Raw genomic sequence first — 18,680 nt, 5'->3', positions numbered from 1 at the left:
TCAGCAAGACTCAGTTCACGCTCATACATTTTCTTCTAATGTAATCTGGAAAAAGAAAACGGGGTCATGTTAATGTCAGCATAACGATTATTGGCAGCACATATATGAAAACGGGATGTTTTTCTTGTTTATTCTGGTTTTTTATGTGCAGATAGTGAGAGGAAGTTTGTGTTCAGGGTCTGAATCCACTGACGATTATTATTGGCCACCATACGGGGGCGCTGTTCAGTCGAGACCGCCTCAAATACTGCAGATTACTTCTTCACACACGTATACAATTTATAGATTATTCTTTTCCCCACCCCATGACAAATGCCATCCAAAGCCGTTCTATCATACTTTACAGAAGCTATGTCTTCCAACACTCACGAGGACTCAAATTATGTTTGACATCCTTAAGGTAATTAAATTCCAATAGGTAAATCTCTGTGTAGTCTAGTGGCCCCTCATTTTTTTCGTTTATGAAACATGGCTCTGTCTGGCACTAGTGCAGTTATAATTCAAACAGAACCCGGGTAATTTAATCATCCCAAGCTCTCCATCAGTCTGTCTGACCAGGGCTGTGAGGGCAAAGACTAAATAGACAGAAATCTGGCCAGTTAAGGAAAGTGCTGATGTTTTCGTATCAAAGGGCCCCGGCCCACGTGTAGTGCGCTGGTGGGAGTGTGACTTTAGGTGGATGAAGGATAACAAGCCTAAAATGGCCACCAAACCCACCACATCATCACCATTATCACCAGTAGCAGCAGGAGTCCGCCCCCTAGCGATCATCCCGGGTACGCGCCCCTAAATGCGCATGGGCGGAGGAACTGCCGCTGTGCGCTGTTATTATTGAGGGAGTAATTTCTTTTTTTACGAAAATGGCGTCTAGTCAGGGAGGTGTGGGAGCTGTCACGGCTCTACAAAGCCATCACTACTCTAGCGGACCTCACTGGAGCCCAGGAGTGAGCCAGTACCAGCACCAGCCCCACACGGCCCGCAGCCTGGACCGGGTTCTGGAGGATGCCGTGAGCTCGGGGATACTGAACCTGAGCGGCAGGAAGCTGAGGGAGTACCCGGGGTTGAGCTACGATCTGACCGATACTACACAAGCAGGTTGGTCGCTGCGCCCGCGTGCGTCGTGCGAGACCACCGGAGTCAATAACGTGAAATTGCGCGTCGATTTGCGCGCTTGAGGGCAGCTTCCCCGCACGATGAATGGATTTTTATTTATTTATTTATTTATTTTTAAACACGCAGGAGACATAATTTCGGGGCTGTACCGACCCCCGAGCCGCTCGCTGTAAACCTTCACACGCACATCCTGGTCGTAATTACCGTGTGGCTCATCTATTTCGCCATGCGTTCTGCTCGGCGAGCTTACGCGGTCGTGCGGTTGTCGGTTTTGACGCTTCCTGCAGCCCCCTGAGACACATGAAAGAGGCGACAGGCGCACCCAGGTCAGGCGCTGCTCCGCGGCACCGCTCGGCGCGTCACGGTCCATTTGGCACCGGGCCGCCGGAGAAGAATATGAATGAGCCGGAAAGGCCAGTCCTGCTCAATGGACCATATCTGTGCCGCACATTTGAGTTTTATTTTCAGTATCAGACAAAAGATGGTGCACACCCCCCTTTCCATGGGGGCAGCGTGATAACCAGGGAGAGAAGGGAAATATGTTGCTGATGATTTTGGTGCCAGATGTGGATTAGAATGCTGTGTACAGTCAGTAGGTCAGCATTAATAACTGTTCTGTGAAGGCTTTTACATCAGGGTCGGCCACTCTGGACATGTCTGACACAACAGCCATCATCAATTTATATCATTTCGGTGCAGATTATCTTGAATCTGGAACAGACTGACGAGTTCTTCTCAGGGGCTGACATTCCAGATTGAGTTAACTCCAGCTTGTGCAGGTCAGGGCAAGTCCAAAGCTTTTTAGAAAGTTCCTTACTTTGGGGCGTTTGGTTTCCGTTTGTACCACGTTTCCTATTTTACTCCCTCAAAACTGGATTAGAAAATAATGTTTAAATAGCTTTAAGCATGTATTTAATAGTAGATATCACTCAGCACCATTTGCTCTGTAAAATATTAACCACTAAGTGATTTTGTTCAGGTCAAAGCTGTTTAAAATTAACCACTGGACTCAGATTGCTTTTTCTTTTTCGTTCAACCGTTTAGCTGTTTAAGTGTGAAACACAAGCTGCTTTAGAAACAACAGACAAACCAGGAAGTACTATTTCTGGATGACTGGGCCGACTGTGCTCTGGTTCTCTGTCACAGCATTGATGAGCACGGCTGCCTAAAAATAAGGCCGCGTTTGTCGAGTCGGCGCAGATTTCGCTGTCAAATCTCTCATCTCCTGCTCCCATCATCGCAGCCGTCCTCTTTGCATCCTAATTTTGGTGCCTTGAACAAAAACAGAGAGAAAAAAAAAGGTGTGCCAGGAGCAAGTCTCACTTCCAGATGTAGAGAGCGAGATAAGCACCTCGCAGCTACGCCTTTCACACGCTCAAGGCTGCGTTCTGCAAAGTTTTAAGAAGGTTTTTTTTTGGAAGATTCTTGTTCTTTTGTTCTTTCTGTTTTAACTCTGGAATCTCTTGAAGCATAAATAGGTGGGTGCGCTCTTTGTCATTTAGCTCAGCGTGTAAACAAATTCAATTGCTAACTGCAGCTATAGCGGCTATATGACCATGGGGGCTCCATCGGAATAATGGGCAGCAGCAGAAGGTTCCAGCGTGTGTGGACGGAGGGAGGGAGGCCTGCTCACATGCGGGTGTGTGTGTTTGCAGTGTGGCACTGGCAGTTTGTTTCCAGTAGCTTTGTTTTCCCCTGGGAAAGCGTGAAATATCCGGGCTGCTGCCCTGACCTTGGAGAGGGGTTGCGTCACCCCAGGCAGATGCTCAGGTTTACATTGTGGCAGGTCTCTGGTCGCCCCCCCCCCACCCTCCGGTTCACTGGGCTTGGACCGTGTGTGTTTGCATGCATGTGGCATTGTCAGAGTGTCGTTAGCAGGAGGACACATTGCAGGGCTCCGCGATGGCGTCCTAGCTCAGGAATGAGATGTTTATTCTCTTATTTACGATAGGAATGTAGGTCAGGTGCCAGATTATCATTTATTAGGCCGGATTTCCTCCCTTTACGTGTCTAATCACAGGTCATTAAAGGGTTGTTTGTTGAGGCTGGCTGTCAATCAAAAGCATCATTCGAGAACAAAGCAGGAACAAAACAAATCTCCTACAAGTCGCTCTGTGAAGGCAAAAGCGTGTCCACTGGACCGAATGGAGGTTTAACCGGTCTCACATGAGTTGAGCGTCACGCTCTAAGAATGCTTTATTTTGTGCATTCCTGAGAAGTTCAGTCGTTCACAAACACTTGCGGAGGACTTTCAAGGACAGAAGTGTCCTGGCAGCATTCCTGGTTCAGGAATAAACCAGTGTAAACACTGGCGTGGGAGCGCTCTTTCCGTCTCACGTCCCTAAAGATGCGTCCAGGGGGATGAAAATCATGCAAGATGGCGCAGTTGCAGTCCGACTGTGCCACCGTTTCTGTGCATTCGTGAGTGTTGCACTTCCAGTCAGCAAGAACAACGTGGCGTGTTGGACTGATAATCCCAGTAAACCCAGTACTTGTGCTTATTTGCTGCCTTTTTTTTGTTGCTCGTAAATCAGTCGTCATGTTACTGTTGTAGAAGTCGTGCTCGGCTCAGAATCCCAGCTAAGTCAGCTGATCTGAAGCCAGCGCACATCAGCTGATGATGGCTCAGCCGATTCCATTGTTACTGACACACACACACACACACACACACAGGCAGGATGCCGTTCAACACACCTCCTCTTCCTGCTGCTCCTCCTCCTTTGTTGATATAAATGGAAGAGAGACATGAATCTCAGTTTCATCCAAGACTGAGACGATAAAAAAGTTAAGAACCTATCTTGAGATGCTCTGTACACGAGCCCAGGACTGAAGTCATCGGCCTCAGAGGGTTTATAAATCAGGAGCTGCATGTGGTCCCATTATGGGAAAATATCCAGAGCCGGGGCCTCGGTGCAGGAAGAGCTGGGCCAAAAATGGAGGGAGGAGTTGTCAAAGGAAGGGAGGAAAGGAAGCCTGGCGATGACAAGGAAAGGAAATAAAATAAAAGGAAAGGAAAGGACAGGACATCCATCCATCCACCCATCCATCCATCCATCCACCCATCCATCCATCCATCCATCCACCCATCCACCATCCATCCACCCATCCATCCATCCATCCATCCATCATCCATCCATCCATCCATCCATCCATCCACCCTCCATCCATCCATCCCCCATCCATCCATCCATCCATCCATCCATCCATCCATCCATCCATCCATCCATCCATCCATCCATCCATCCATCCATCCATCTCGGTGCCCAGCCATGTCTCAACTTGTCTAAGCTTGTGTGTGGATGTGTGTGTAAGTGTGTTGTATGCATGTGTGTGTGTGTGTCCTTTTCTTGATTCTCTTGTTCTCTTTGCTGTTTTTATCCTTTGTGAGGCACTTTGTGCTACCTAGCGTATGAAAAGGAAGGGAGGAAAGGAAGCCTGGCGATGACAAGGAAAGGAAATAAAAGAAAAGGAAAGGAAAGGACAGGACATCCATCCATCCATCCACCCATCCATCCATCCATCCACCCATCCATCCATCCATCCATCCACCCATCCACCCATCCATCCATCCATCCACCCATCCATCCATCCATCCACCCATCCATCCATCCATCCATCCATCCATCCATCCATCCATCCACTGTTAACCACTTTTTAGCCCTAACAAGGATCTGAACCACTGTCCTTCCCACATTTCTAAGACTTTTTACTTAAAAAAAAAAAAAAGTAAAACAGGCGTTTTCATGGTGTAAAAAGTAGAATTTTGTCAGTGAGCTTCTGTTTCTCTTTATTGAAATGTCACCACGAATCCTGAGCTGCCCCCCGTGGTGCGACACAGATTGGTGACAGGAACACCCCCCCACCGAACACCTGAGCCCACAGCAGACACGCGAGCGGCTGCAGCCTGTCACCATTAACGCCCACCGGGGCAGCAGACCACCCCATAAACCTGCCAGATGCAGCCTGTGGTCACGTCTGCTGCAGACCTTCAATAATTACCCCCAATTAATCCAGTTCTTTCTGCTCCTGTCCGCACATTATTAAACCTTCTAGTCATGAGAAAGATGAAGTGTCCCGTGGCAATTATGCTTTTAGGAGCAAGAATGAGGCAGATGTATACGGAATTAGATTACAATGTGATGCTGCCTGTTCCTAAACAGTGTATCCATTCAGTCAGGCAAGAGGAAGGGATCCAAGTTAGTCCACTGATCCGTGAACCCGCTGGGTTTTTGTGCAGCTTGTTAAAACTTGTGTATCTGAAAGATGATCGCAGATAATCCTAAACAAATACTTCCTGTTTGCAGCACTCCTGCAGCCTCTCACAGCGGAGCGATTGTCTGCTCCAGCTCTCAGCAGGATGTTTGCTGTATTAGCGTGGATTTGCTGTGTCACACTGCATCATTTGTTCTGCCGGGGCCACATGAACGAATAGGCTGATGAGGCGGTGAAGCCGAGGCTCGTCGTGCCCCGAGACTCCTGCGGGAGCTCCGAGGGGACGGGCAGGAGGATAGGAGGCCCACTGTGTGCTGCAGATGGTGCCTGGCCTTGGCCGAAGGAGGAGGGAGGAGGCAGACGGAGCCGCTTCCACCGGCTCACAGCGCCCATCGATCCAGGCTGGTCCTGCTGCCAGAGAAGAATCCCAAAGCTCCGAAGGGAGCAGCGTTACGTCATCAAGGTGCAGGCCTCAGGGAGGGCGAGCATTTGCACTTAATGGTCCGACTGCTGATCCCAGCCCTGCTGCTGACGCCGTTTCCTCACAACTGCGCTCAGAGAGGAGATTTAAGACATTCAAATGCCATTTAAATCAAAGCTACTCCCGTGTTTACACAAATCCAGTAAAGAAATCGCAGTAAATCAGTGAGTTATTTCCTGAAGGCCGTTGCCAACGTAAAGGGGGGTGCAGGGGAGTCGTGCTTGCGTCTCCGTCCGTATAGATCTGCTGTTGACGGTGCTGGCGGGACTGAATAATTGAAGGCGTTCTTATCTGTGTCGCCACTCACATATGGCGCTCGTTAGCATGTCGCGCAGAGATAACTCAGAATTCATGCTCTTACTTACACAAATGCTAAATCAATAAGGGTTTGAAGGAGAAGTCTGCATGATGTGAGGTCGCTTTTACTCTCGTTTTCCTCGTAATGTGTGTTTGGCTGACATAAAATGCAGGTTTATGTTGACTGGACGTCCAACGTCTCCGTACGGGAAACGTGTCGCATTATCACAGCTATTAGTCAGGATTTGCCCGAGCAGCTTCCTCACCTTTCATCTCTGGCAAGTGAGCTCCAACCTTAATATTTAATGTTTGATCGCTGTAGCTCGACTGATGCTCCCACGCTTGTTGGAGAAGAGAACCCGGTCTCGGCAGACGGTCTCGGGCCCACACGCAATATTTAAAATGATCTCCAGATGAAGAATCTCTCCCAAACTTTGGTTTCAGTGGCTGGTGTTATTTTATTCATTCAAAAACATTCATATTTAATATTAGAAAATTAGATGGATGTGGGTCAAGCCTTGGTAAATGAGAGAACCTTTGATTTGAGTGTGCACGCGTGTGTGTGTGTGTGTTACACGTTCTGTGCTTTGTTTGTTACGAGAAAACTAGGTGGTGGAGGGGGGTTGGGGGATTTTGTACATCTCTCCATTCATTTTGCATCAAGATGTCGGCACATGAACTGTTTTTGAGCCTATGGCCTCTTTACATTTGAACAGGATGGAACGTTAACACTGTTGGATATGTGAAAGTTATTGCTGCTTAATTTAACTTCCTATTTGCAGTTCTGTACACACGTTTATTCTAACAACGCCGCAGGTATTGTGATGGTGATTCAGTCTACAACCCCTTTGGACATCAGCCATTATTCTATCACTCCCCTTCAGATCAGTACTGGGAATTCTGGGATACTACCTTTCCAGTAGCAGACAAACATTTTAGGCTGTAATCTTATACCACTATTGATGCCAAGCGCTCCATCATTGATTCCTCTTCCAAGTGAGTGATCTCATAGCTAAAGCAAACATAATGCGCGGTGCCAGGGCAGAGCGGAATGCATCTGATGTGTGTTCAAAGTGCACAGGCTTAACGCAGTGCTGCTCTGTTCTCTGTGGTTTTCAGACTTGTCCAAGAATCGCTTCACAGAAATCCCTCCGGAGGTGTGTCTGTTCGCCCCCCTCGAGTCATTAAACCTCTACCACAACTGCATCAAGTGCATCCCTGAAGCCATCATCAATCTGCAGATGCTGACTTATCTCGACATCAGGTGGGCCATTGCGAAATGCCTTCTCTCAGTGTGGGTCCTGCGTGTCTACATGCTAATTCAACCCATTGGGCGGAAGTGCTTGTTCCCCATTTCAGACCACAAAACAGAACATCTTAACAGGACAGACGTTTCCCTATTTTGCTGAAACTCCATTCCCAGTGATCGGCTATTCACTTGTGCGTGTTCAGTCATGCCGCTGTAATTTAGGGCAACGCTTGATCTTCCTCCACAGTCGAAATCTGCTGTCAGTCCTGCCAAAGTACTTGTTCAACCTCCCCCTTAAAGTTCTTCTCGTGAGCAACAACAAGCTACTGTCCATCCCCGAGGAGATTGGCAAGGCCAAAGATCTGATGGAACTGGTGAGGAAGTGTGTCACGTATGAAGACGCCCACGTTTTCATCTTAACGCCTGCGTAATCCCCGTTGTCTCGCGCTGTCGCCCCCTGCAGGACGTGAGCTGTAATGAAATCCAAGCGCTGCCAGCTCAGGTGGGGAGGCTTCAGGCCTTACGAGAACTCAACATCAGAAGGAACTGTCTTCACATGCTGCCAGAGGGTCAGTCATTCTTTCTATACAATGTGAATAATCAAGTCTGCATTTTTAAGCCGTTATTGTGTCAAGTGCGTTCTATGTCAATACCTCCATTGAAATCCGAGTGATAAAATCGTTTGGTTGTTGCACAGCATTGTTTAGCTGCAGTGTTTGAAGTGCTCTGTGTACTTGCAGAGTTGGCTGACCTGCCTCTCATCCGACTTGACTTCTCCTGCAATAAGATCACGGAGATTCCAGCAGCGTACCGGAAGCTCCGGCAGCTGCAGCACATCATCCTCGACAATAATCCTATGCAGTCACCGCCTGCTCAGGCAAGTTCGTTCACCACATAAATCAGTCCGTGCGAATGATGTTCACATCATCAACGCATGTCCAGTAGTAATGGCTCGCCACTGCTTTCATGGCTTCTCCTGCGTGTTGATGTGCTCTTTGAGTTTGTGAGATGCCCCTCACGTTTTAACATGGTACAACAGCGCCACCCAGTGGATACAATTATTCATTCCTGCCTGGTTGAAAAATGTACACTTGTCTGAACGTACTTGTTGTGTTTCCGGGTTTCAGATATGTCTCAAGGGCAAAGTCCACATATTCAAGTTTCTGAACATCCAAGCGTGTAGGCTGGACAAGAAGCCGGACACCTTGGACCTCCCTTCCCTTGGCAAACGGTGCCTTCCCCAACCCCTAACAGATAGGTACCAAAATGAATCATTATTATTCCAATTATTACCTAAATATATACTCACATGACAAAGATAAAAGCAGCTTGTTTTGCATATCTCTAGCATGGAAGATTTTTATCCTAGCAAGAATCATGGTCCTGATTCTGGAATTGGTAGTGACAGTGGGGACAAGCGGCTGTCTACAACTGAGGTATGAGGCACTGTCATGAGCTAGTTTTATTTCACAAGGACGCATAAATGATAAAGGATAAGCAAACAACAGGCTTGATTTTATAAAACGAGTGTACACAGTTTTGCGCTCATTGTCACCAGAGTTAGCATACAGTTAGTCAGTCTCTGAAAGCTCACCCACCGTTCGTGTGGTTCCCCCTCGACAGCCTTCAGACGATGACACGGTCAGCCTGCACTCTCAGGTCTCAGAGACAGCCCGAGCCGATGCCCTTTCACTGCTCTCCAAAATGGACTCTTGCAAAGGTTACCGAAAATAAGTATCAGTCATTCCCTTTGAAAGCAATAGCAGAGACTCGGGGGTTTTTGAATGAAGTGCCTAAAATAATGTGACAAACGCGGATGCTTCCTCCCTCTATCAGATCAGGATCTCTATGACTTTATAGAGCCCAACCCGGACGAGGATCCTGCTCTGTCAGAGTGTGATGGGCAGCAGAGTAATCATGTGTCTTGTATAAAGGTAAGACTCAAAAAGACGTCCATCATCGGACGAATGCAGCCCCCCCGCCTCATCTCCTAAAGAAACATCTCCGTGTTTCAGGAACTGGAGAAAGCTTTAAGCTTGTCTCAGCAAAACAAAGATAAAGACTGGAAAGAAGAATCAAGGTGAGTTTGTAGTTCACGTTGAGGAGAAACACAGCTTGATCTGCAGTCACGACAGGTTTGCTTCTATAGTGATGAGAATGGGAGAATCCAGTGTGTGTGTGTGTGTGTGTGTGTGTGTGTGTGTGTGTGTGTGTGTTGCTTATAGTGAAAAGCACATTTTAATGTTAGTGTCTGGAGCTCAACAGTGTCTGAGGTTAGCAGTCAGACGGTTTTAATTCTATATGTTTCTCTTCAGCTCTGATAAAGAGCAGCTGGTTGAGGAAGAGGATGATGAGCTGAAGGAAGTGCTGGATTTGAGGAAGATTGCGGTGCAGCTTCTGCAGCAGGAGCAGCAGAACAGGTGTGGGCTTCCCCTTCTTCCGATTCCACCTTTGTCTGTTCCTTGGGCTCAACCAACGTGTTTTCGTATATTCGCTGGCATCAGTTTCCAGATACTGAAAAGGGCACTTTATTGTCTCCGCCTCTCCCCCAGTCACCTGATTATGTCGTAACCCCCCCCTTCCTTCACTGCTCTAAAGACACCAGCACATTATGTGGAGCCTTCAGGATTCCGTCTCTGCTGCCTGACATCAGCCAGGGACAGTGTTGCCCTCGTCAACCACTGTTTCCTCTTCACACCCCCAAGCCTGATCCATTCCACTCACACCTGTACCCTGCTTTCTCTCTCTCCCGCTGTCTGCTGCGCATTTTGCGTCCGGCTTCTAGACGACGATCCTTAATTTGCAGAGCAGAGAGTCTTATTCACAGACGGAGAGTGACTGGCCGGGCACACAGGTCAATTAACTTTCTTTATCACCCCTAGCAGATAGAGTGCATGTGACAGTCGACTGATCTCCCCCTTCATGCCCCTCCCCATATGTTGCTAAAGCAAACCAGTGTGTTTTTGTACATCTCATTAGCTGCCTTGCATCGTTAGCTACATTGCTTCACATTGTTTGTCTGTGTCGTCTTCATAAATCTCTCCATCTGGGAGTGGCCGACGTCTCGCGGCAGGTCATCAGGCCTTTGCTTGTAGAACCCGGGAAACCTCTGTGTCAGAGCCCAGCTGTGACTAAATCATGTCCACATTCACATGTACTTTCCCGTGAGCAACATTCCCTTGAGTCAGCGAACGCGTCTGTTGCCCTCTGCAGGTTTCTCAGTCATTCAGGGAGCTCAGGTAGCAAACCGAGGCCGCCGCCTCAGCCCCGTAGGTATGTACCTTTGAGCACTGCGACCAGTCACATGGACGCCATATATTCAGCAGAGCAAATCGGATTCAGCTTGCTTGACTGTCTGTTCTCATTCCAGTGCTTCTCTAGATGAAGGCAGCAGCGGGGCATCGATGCACTCTGGTCAGGTCAGTTAGTTCGGCTGGAAAACAAACGTGACACGATCTGAAAGCGACTGGCGTTCTCCTCCCCACTCATGGAGACTTCTGCTTGCAGCCCTCCTCCTCCTGCTCCTTTGATGGCAGCCTCAAGTTGGACCAATCAGATTCAGAATCAAAGTGGCCCGAAATCCCACCCGTCCTTAATCAGAATGAAGATCGCAAGAAAAACAAGTACCTGAGGAAGGACTATCTGAAGGTACAAGCACGAGCGCGTGTCCCACTGTGGGAAACTCTAAATGTTGCACAAGTTGTGAAAGCGAGGTTCCGAGGAAAGATGAATGATGAATAAATGAATGATGGGGTTTTTTTGGGAAGGATAAGAACAGAAAGAAGATCCTGTGAGAGATTTCAGGAGTTTTTGTTATGGATGTTTTGTTGTGGGGCAACATTGGAGAGAACCCAAAGGTTTGTGGAAACTCTGGCGAGGACTTGGCAACTGGAGGGACAACAGCACAATCTAACCGGGCGATCGTTCAGAAACTAGCAAATGTGAATCAGGAGAGGCTGAAATGTGGGTCAGGGACAGGTGGGGTCGGTACCTGAAGTCCAAATATGTGGGGAAATGAGGTCTAAAATTCAAATATTATGAATATTTTACAGATTTTTATTGAATTTGGAGGTGATCTGCGCCACTTGGTGTCAGAAACATACTGCAGACGCGCAGGTTGATTTCATTTTTCCGCCCTGTTGCAGGTTTTTGCCTGGATTATCACTAATGCAACCAAGATTTGACTCCATGAGAGATTTCCGGGGTCGTCCTGGTTTTATTTAAATGGGGCCCAATACTCTTCCTCCATCCATAAAAACTATTTCTCTTTCTTTCATGACAGTACAAGTGTCAGAGTGCAAGAAAAGGCTCCAATGGAAACGATGAAAATGAGGTTGGTGGGGAAAAAAACCCCAAAACCCTCTTTTCTGTGCTTTTATTCTGAGTGTGATGGATGTTTTCTATCCAGGAGGCTTTACACTGTGGCGACTTCAGCACCCTGACAGTGTTTGGACTAAAACCACGATCAGGTACTCCAGTTTTGGTGGTACCTTTATTCCTGTCAATGTTGTTTTTTTTGTTTTACCTCCTTTAATACCTGCAATTACAATTAGCTTAATTATCGGTAATTATTGTGGAATAATTATTGTTAAGGAAGATGAAAGTCATCAATTATCCTGTTTTTTTTTCCCCATTTTCTGTTCTCCTGTGGGGAAACATTCTTGCTGTTCTTATTTCTCTGGGTGGAGTTGTTTCTTTGGAAGTGGAAGACGTGTAACTGGAACTGTTTAAACAGCTGCCTTTTGTTGCCATCGGGTCAAGACGCAGCATGAATGGTGGCTTGTTTTATGACACTAGGAAGCGTGCTTTAGCAGCAATGTGTTAAAAGCATCTCATTTTTTTTATGAAAATAGAGGTAAATTAACAGGATCAACGTTGTTCACCAGTGAAAACTGATTTCAAACATGATCTGTCTGTGCTCTTCCCACGTTATCTCAAAGCAGTAACGCTCAGGACAGATATCAGTCAGAATATGCTAGATCACCTGACATGGAACGGGTTTTCTGGGAACTGGGTTTATCTGGAACTGTTGGTTTTCAGGAACTCACAGTATTGTTTCCTTTATCAACACAGCCTTCAGCAGAGGAAGCCGTCAGGAGTACAACTCCACGGAGCCCAGCTTCACTATGAGGAGGAAGATGGAGCATTTGAGGGAGGAACTGGAGCAGATAGGACTCCTGAGACAGGTCAGAAACCCCCCTCATCTTGAGTAACCATTTTTTTTGGTGGTTAGTGAAGCCGTCATGAACAGTGCTTTTATGCACACATTACTTCTCATGTACATTCACAATCCAGTGTTAACCCAAGTGACTTAAATACACAACCAAAGTGAAAATATGTCGCTTTCGGTCCATTATCTGCATTACGAGCTGCTAAAAATGAGCAAAACTGTTCACCATTTTGGAAGGCAAATACCAAGCTGTCGTAATTCCAGATGTTCTGATGGAAGGAGCCCGTTTTACTGTGAATGTTGACACAGGTACCCCTCACATATACCTCTCTGGTGCCCCTGAAACGTTGCTCTGTCATTTCTACGGTAGCCCAGAACAGACAAACACGGGTGAATCTCATCTTAAGAGCTTAATAACAGGTATTTCTGCCCACTTCAGCATCCCTGTGGATTGTTAATACTGGAGAAAAACTCCATTTGGTTCTCTCAAACCCAAAGGTTCTTGCTTCTCTTGAAAAGTAGGGGCAGGACAACTCCTGGAACCTTTATACTGTCTGACACCATCTGTTGATGGCAGAGACTGTGCTCTTCCTAACTTCAAGCCAACAGCCTCAGGGGAAGGGCGATCAAGGTTTTAGCCAATTAAATGTTATTATGGGATTATCTGACACTGATTGAGGGATAAGAATGCAGCAATATCCAATACAGGTTTCCCTATGCTGCTCCGGTGGTAACTCCATGAGTCCATAGTGTCCAGCGGAAGTCAGAAAACACCCCAGAGAGAGCAACCGTGATCGTAGATTACTTCTTGCAAGTGAATAAACATTACGAGCTGTCCGTTCAGCAAGCACGCCCAGTTTTACTTCTGCGCGTCATTTTCTTCTTTTAGTTAGCTCCAGGGTACTGGGACGCCAGCCTGCTCCCCTAGCTAGGCTTCCAAGTCAAAGGAGTTAGTGCTTGCTTTCGGGGAGGGGAAATCTAACCTTCTACCAAAGAAAAGTACTAGAAGTTCTTTAGAAAGAATTCAGAGATCTTTGGCTGCCCTCCCTTCCATCACCTGTCCAATTCATGACAATCTATCAACGCCGCCCTCTGTTGATACAAGGGCTTAATCAACAGGTTCTGTCAAGAAGTGATAATAGCGCTCAGTGCAGCTAAAATCTAAATTCCAAGCCAGAGCGCTGGGCTTTGGGATCTACACTTATCCCCAATAACACTGGGAAATCTCTTGAGTTAGACTTTTATGTTGAATGAAACTAAAACTACAGTTCAAACACTTGACGTACTGGAGAAAAACTGAGATCTGTTTTGATTCCACTCCCAAAAATGAGATCAGACCCACCTCAGCAACGATTCTTTAACACTAAGAGATGTCATTGTTGTCCTGTGGGCAGAACATCGAGTCCAGACTGAAGGTGTTGCTCCCAGACGATGTCGGAGCCGCCCTGATGGACGGAGTCGTCCTTTGCCACTTAGCCAATAACATTTCTCCCCGATCTGTTGCCAGCATCCACGTGCCCTCTCCTGCAGTGGTGAGCGCCCGGAATTTTGAAACAGGAAATGTGTGCTCATATTCCAACGCAGTGACTCTACATGATTTTAATTGCTCATCGTTCTGCTCTGCTGCCCTCCAGCCGAAGCTCAGCATGGCTAAGTGCCGTAGGAATGTGGAGAACTTCTTGGATGCATGTAAGAAGATCGGTGTCCCACAGGTAAGTCAGTGCCCCCCCCTCCACCCACTTCCTGTGTCCCTCCATGGAAAATATCAGTATTTAATTGTACTTTGAGTCATTAAGCCAACAGCTTAAATAAATAAACCTAATGTATATATACATACACACACAGAGTGGGACCTCTACTTACGAACGTAAGCTGCTCTGTAGCTGCTCTGCCATTGGCTTACTTACGTAATTTTCAGGTTACAAAACAACTTCCAGAACCAATTAATTTCGTAAGTAGAGGTCCCACTGTGTGTGTGTGTGTGTGTATATATATATAACATATATATATATATATATATATAACACAAGTTCTTTACAATTAAGGTGCAAGTAATAACATGCAACATGTTTAAAACATCATTAATGAGACAGAATAGGCAAATAAACAACATGATGGATATTTTAAAAAGGAGTGTTTGTGCAAAATCATTCGGATGGAAAAGACAGGTGAACTTTTTCAACGAGCGTCCACTCTTCTCATGGTCGACCCCGAGACCCCCCCCCCCCCCCCGCATGACAGCAGCTGTCTGGTCGTCAGGGGAGAAAATCAGTGTCTGTCTGTTTTCAATGCAGTTGCAGGTAGTTGTTTGTGAACCATTCTCCACAGGCGGACGAACGCTTTAGTAGATCTGAGAGCTTACCTCCCTCTTAATCATTAAAAAAAAACCAGCTGGATATCGTCTGCATAGAAGTGCTAGGACACTTTTGTGAATGAAAAGAAAGGAGGTAAGTGGCTCCTTCTCAACCTTTCCCAGAAGTTCGGATGTGAGCGGTAGTCTTAGGTTATAGTATCGGAACAGTATTGGATCGGAGGAGCGAGTCCACAAAACGTCTGCTTGGGTGCAGCGTCGCAGCCGTACGAAAGGAAGGAATCATCCTGCTGACCGGTTGCATTTTTACCGGGAAACATGACTACAGCCACAAATGCGGTTGCAGCTCGACAGCGTCCAAAACAACTTCAAAGCATCTTGTTCAGCTAATGATATATGAACAGCTCATACCTCAGGACTAATTGGTCTGGTCAGATGCATCTAACCAGACGTCTGTGCGTCACAGGACAAGCTGTGTCTGCCTCATCACATCCTGGAGGAGCGCGGGCTGGTGAAGGTGGGCGTGACCGTCCAGGCGCTGCTGGATCTCCCTCCCTCAAGGCTCATGCAGCTGTCGGCCATTTGACCGCGCAGCGTCCCACCGGCGGCCATCAAACTGACCCCGCATGGCGTCACCAGGGACCCGAGACCCCCCCCCCCCTCCCCAGGGTGAGGACCCGGTGATCAGCGGTTCTATGCTGCTTCTGCCTGACTGAACTAGGAGACAGGAGGAAGGAGAAGCCCTCCGGTCTCTTGATATGATGTCAGCCTGCTCCATTCGTTTCCATCACTTTCACGTCCTCTCCGCCATTACTGGTGCCAGCTTGTACGCGAGGGTGCGTGCGAATGGGTGTGTTTGGACTCACAGTGGGTGTTGTCTGTGCTAGCGGCACAGTTTAGACTTGCCGAGGAGAGACCTCAACTCTTTGCTGAGTGCTGATATTTCATGAGACGTGTGGCTCACTCCTTACTCAGTCTGACAAAAACCTCTGACTCATCACGATCTTGCTGTCTCGAGATTCTTGTTTCTGTTTCTGTTAACATTCCTTTTTGTTTTGGACTACATCGGAAAGGAATTTGTACAGTCACTTCCTTTGAGACCGTTACGAGGCTCGAGCGGTCACAACTCGAGCCGTCCGTGCCACAGTGGTGCTACGACATTTCAGTTTCTGTACATATCGACCATCAACGCTGTACTCGAACCCGCATGCACCCGAGGTGACGTACGACCACTGTGAGAAGACGTGCCTGCCGAGAGCACGCGCATCCCCTTTGGTAGCATTTTTATTTTTTATGGTGACTGTAGATGAAGTTCCTGTTTCTGTAAATACTCTGTACATGAGCTTTTCTACAGTTTTATACTTTCCATTGCCAACTGTCACGTTTACACAGTTTGATTTTATTTCTTCCTCTCCCGCCTGCGTCCGCGGACGTTTGGGGGTCTAAAGCCAACCGCTCCTGCGAGGCCTCCGCTCCTCCCGCTACAGGTCTGTCTGCTGTATGTGGGCTCGTGTCAGGGACATGACGATTTATCTTCAATGTTTTATTTTTATTTTTTATATCTTGTGCTGTTGACGATTATCAGCTGCAGTGGAGCTTTTTTTCCATGGCAGACCCAACTTTAGCAGTGAAGATTCCCTTTTTATCTTTATATTTATTTAAGCTCTTCCTTATTTATGTTTTTGTGTTTGTTGTGTTTATTGAGAGTGCAATATCAATCGGCTGGTGAGCACATCCATCCTTTTAACATGTAAAGAGAATTCCCGGGCAAAACAAATAAAAGAATTAAAGTCTCCAACAGAAATGCAATAAATAATAAAGGCAGGATTCCATATTTATGAAACACTCGTACACATTATGTTGTATTCTACACTAAAAGACATTATGTTTGAAAATGTTACTGGGACTGTAAGGCTTTAAAAAGAGCTCTGGCAGATGATAATTCCACTGTTTATTCTCCTATTTCCACTATAAACAGGTCAAATTTCTTATACTCAACATTTAATAGTTCACAAATGTCATCATGTTAGCCGTCAACGTCTAAGATTAATGACATTTTGTGCCTTAAAGTCGACAGATATTGTGAATATCTTTGGGTTTTTTAGATTTTGTGTAATGTGGGATGACAATGAGGTCCTGACCGAGCGGGATGAATTGTGGCTCTTTCCTTTCCTTGCACATGTTTTTTCAGGCTTTTGTTTTCTCCATGGATGAATTGACAAGTCACTTTCCAAAGAAGGGAAAACCGATTCCAGATAAGATTTATCTGAGTCATCAGAATACCCAAGTGAAGCCAAATGTAAAACAATGCAGATGGTCACAGACTGGTCACTGCAACAGGTGCATAACATGCAAAGACATCACACTAAATAAAGTGACAGATATCTTAAATAAAACCAAGCTCTGTGGTAGCCAGAGCTAAATTATAGAACCCAACGGGGACCTACGGCCTTCTTTCTGGAAGTCTAGAGACAAACAGTAAATCTGAAAGTGATTTGTCATGACTGTGTGTACGCAGCCTGCCCTGTGTATGCCAAGGACATTTGGGGATTTACTTTGAATTTTTAATGTTTTCAATGAACAAGGCATTGATTTTTTTCTTTTGTCATGCTTTTGAAAAGGGGAACATTTTGCCACCGTGTATTTACTGCTGTTATGTGTACTGTATTATGGTGGGAATGGTGTTCCAAGGGAGCGCTGGCGCGCAAAAGGGGCATTTCTCCAGTCATCCCAGCTCATCAAGCCGGAGAAGGTCTTTGTGGATTGGATTCGGCTCATTGGAATTGGCCTATCTGGACATGTAGCATCGCCCTACGTGTGTTTCTGTACAATTCTAGCACCTGTCTGTGCAGCCACGGCCAACGCATTGCTTTATTTTGGCAAGCTGTATGAGGGTGAGTGATTTTAATGCTATTCCACTGGTTTTCCAACAATAACGGACCAGTGTGGGAGCTCAGGTGATGAGTCATAGCTGCTGCTGTAGTTGTGGGGCAACAATCACTGGCTCCACTCATAACATAGAGCAGAGTGATTAAAGGAAGCTGCTGGAATCTTCCAGGACGAATGACTCACGTAACTCTGCATTTCATTGTATACGCGGGCAGATGTGGAAAGTTCTCCAAATCGTTTTGGAGGTGGTCGGATTGGTTGGACCACTGCCTGAACACCTGAATGAGGTCACCGTCGCTACGGCTACAACCAAAGAGAGAAAAAGAGAACAAAAAGAGAAGAAGCTGGTGATGACGTCACAATTTGACCTTTTTTTATTTTTTATTTAATAATTCAGTATTTTTGTTGTGCGTGCATCTGCCTCCGATAGTTAACCCCGTCTCCTTTGCTGGATTGAAACTCGCCATCTCATCCGAAGACAGCGGTGAGACAGCGAGCGGCGTCTGAATACTACACTGCCGAGAAGCTTTTTGTATTTCAAACAAAGTCACGTGCATGTAATAATGGCTGAAGCTGTACATATCATCTGTGTAAATCCAGGGATTTCTTATAAAAAAAAAAATAAATGGTGAATATTTAAAAAAAAGAGTGTTGCATTTTATTAGTTTGTGATTCACCTTGTTCTCGCCACCTTGCTGTTCCAGGAATCCCCGCCCTCCTTACACTTAAACCTTTCCAGTTTCCAACCTTCAGGCAACCAGCTCAATTTCTGTCAGTGAGTCAGTTGTGTTACATTTCAGGTTTAGATGGTCCGTCCAACCTTTCATTGGTGTTGCACATCTAAAAATAAAGTGATCCATTCCAGTCCAAGGTAGTTTTCTCTGTCAACTGGACTGGGTTTCTTCTCTTGAAGACGTTTCGCCTTCTATCCAGAAGGCTTCTTCAGTTCTGAAATCGC

The 18,680-nt window shown here is 46.5% G+C and overlaps 1 protein-coding gene across 4 annotated transcripts; it reads left to right on the top strand.

The window, feature by feature from the left end:
• The first annotated feature begins 785 nt into the window (after positions 1–785).
• lrch2 (leucine-rich repeats and calponin homology (CH) domain containing 2) lies at positions 786–18,368 on the top strand. Of its 4 annotated transcripts, none has more exons than XM_057053699.1 (21): positions 786–1,095; positions 7,223–7,367; positions 7,600–7,726; positions 7,816–7,921; positions 8,093–8,229; positions 8,480–8,610; positions 8,701–8,788; positions 8,976–9,072; positions 9,189–9,286; positions 9,368–9,432; positions 9,668–9,772; positions 10,138–10,206; positions 10,566–10,625; positions 10,723–10,771; positions 10,860–11,000; positions 11,635–11,685; positions 11,761–11,821; positions 12,426–12,538; positions 13,917–14,054; positions 14,157–14,234; positions 15,300–18,368. In XM_057053699.1, exons 1-21 carry the CDS (start codon positions 861–863, stop codon positions 15,417–15,419), a joined length of 2,214 nt encoding a protein of 737 aa, XP_056909679.1. In that variant the 5' UTR covers positions 786–860; the 3' UTR covers positions 15,420–18,368. The 4 variants fall into 4 exon arrangements, with proteins under 4 accessions (XP_056909679.1, XP_056909681.1, XP_056909680.1 ...); XM_057053701.1 differs by lacking the exon at positions 15,300–18,368 and adding an exon at positions 14,370–14,482; XM_057053702.1 differs by lacking the exon at positions 786–1,095 and adding an exon at positions 2,570–2,591.
• Positions 18,369–18,680: the final 312 nt, after the last annotated feature.

The sequence above is a fragment of the Takifugu flavidus genome, chromosome 14 (assembly GCF_003711565.1).
Source record: "Takifugu flavidus isolate HTHZ2018 chromosome 14, ASM371156v2, whole genome shotgun sequence".
In the NCBI taxonomy this organism is placed as follows: Eukaryota; Metazoa; Chordata; class Actinopteri; order Tetraodontiformes; family Tetraodontidae; genus Takifugu; species Takifugu flavidus.
Note: the sequence above shows the minus strand (reverse complement) of the source record. Positions and strands in the feature narration are given on the sequence as shown.

What these genes read in the sequence shown, in the direction of transcription:
- lrch2 (XM_057053699.1), top strand. Translation starts at nt 861, where the DNA reads ATGGCGTCTAGTCAGGGAGGTGTGGGAGCTGTCACGGCTCTACAAAGC. An exon ending in GACTGGAAAGAAGAATCAAG is followed by an intron (nt 9,433 to 9,667) that starts GTGAGTTTGTAG and finishes GTTTCTCTTCAG; the next exon opens with CTCTGATAAAGAGCAGCTGG. An exon ending in ACGTGCCCTCTCCTGCAGTG is followed by an intron (nt 14,055 to 14,156) that starts GTGAGCGCCCGG and finishes GCTGCCCTCCAG; the next exon opens with CCGAAGCTCAGCATGGCTAA.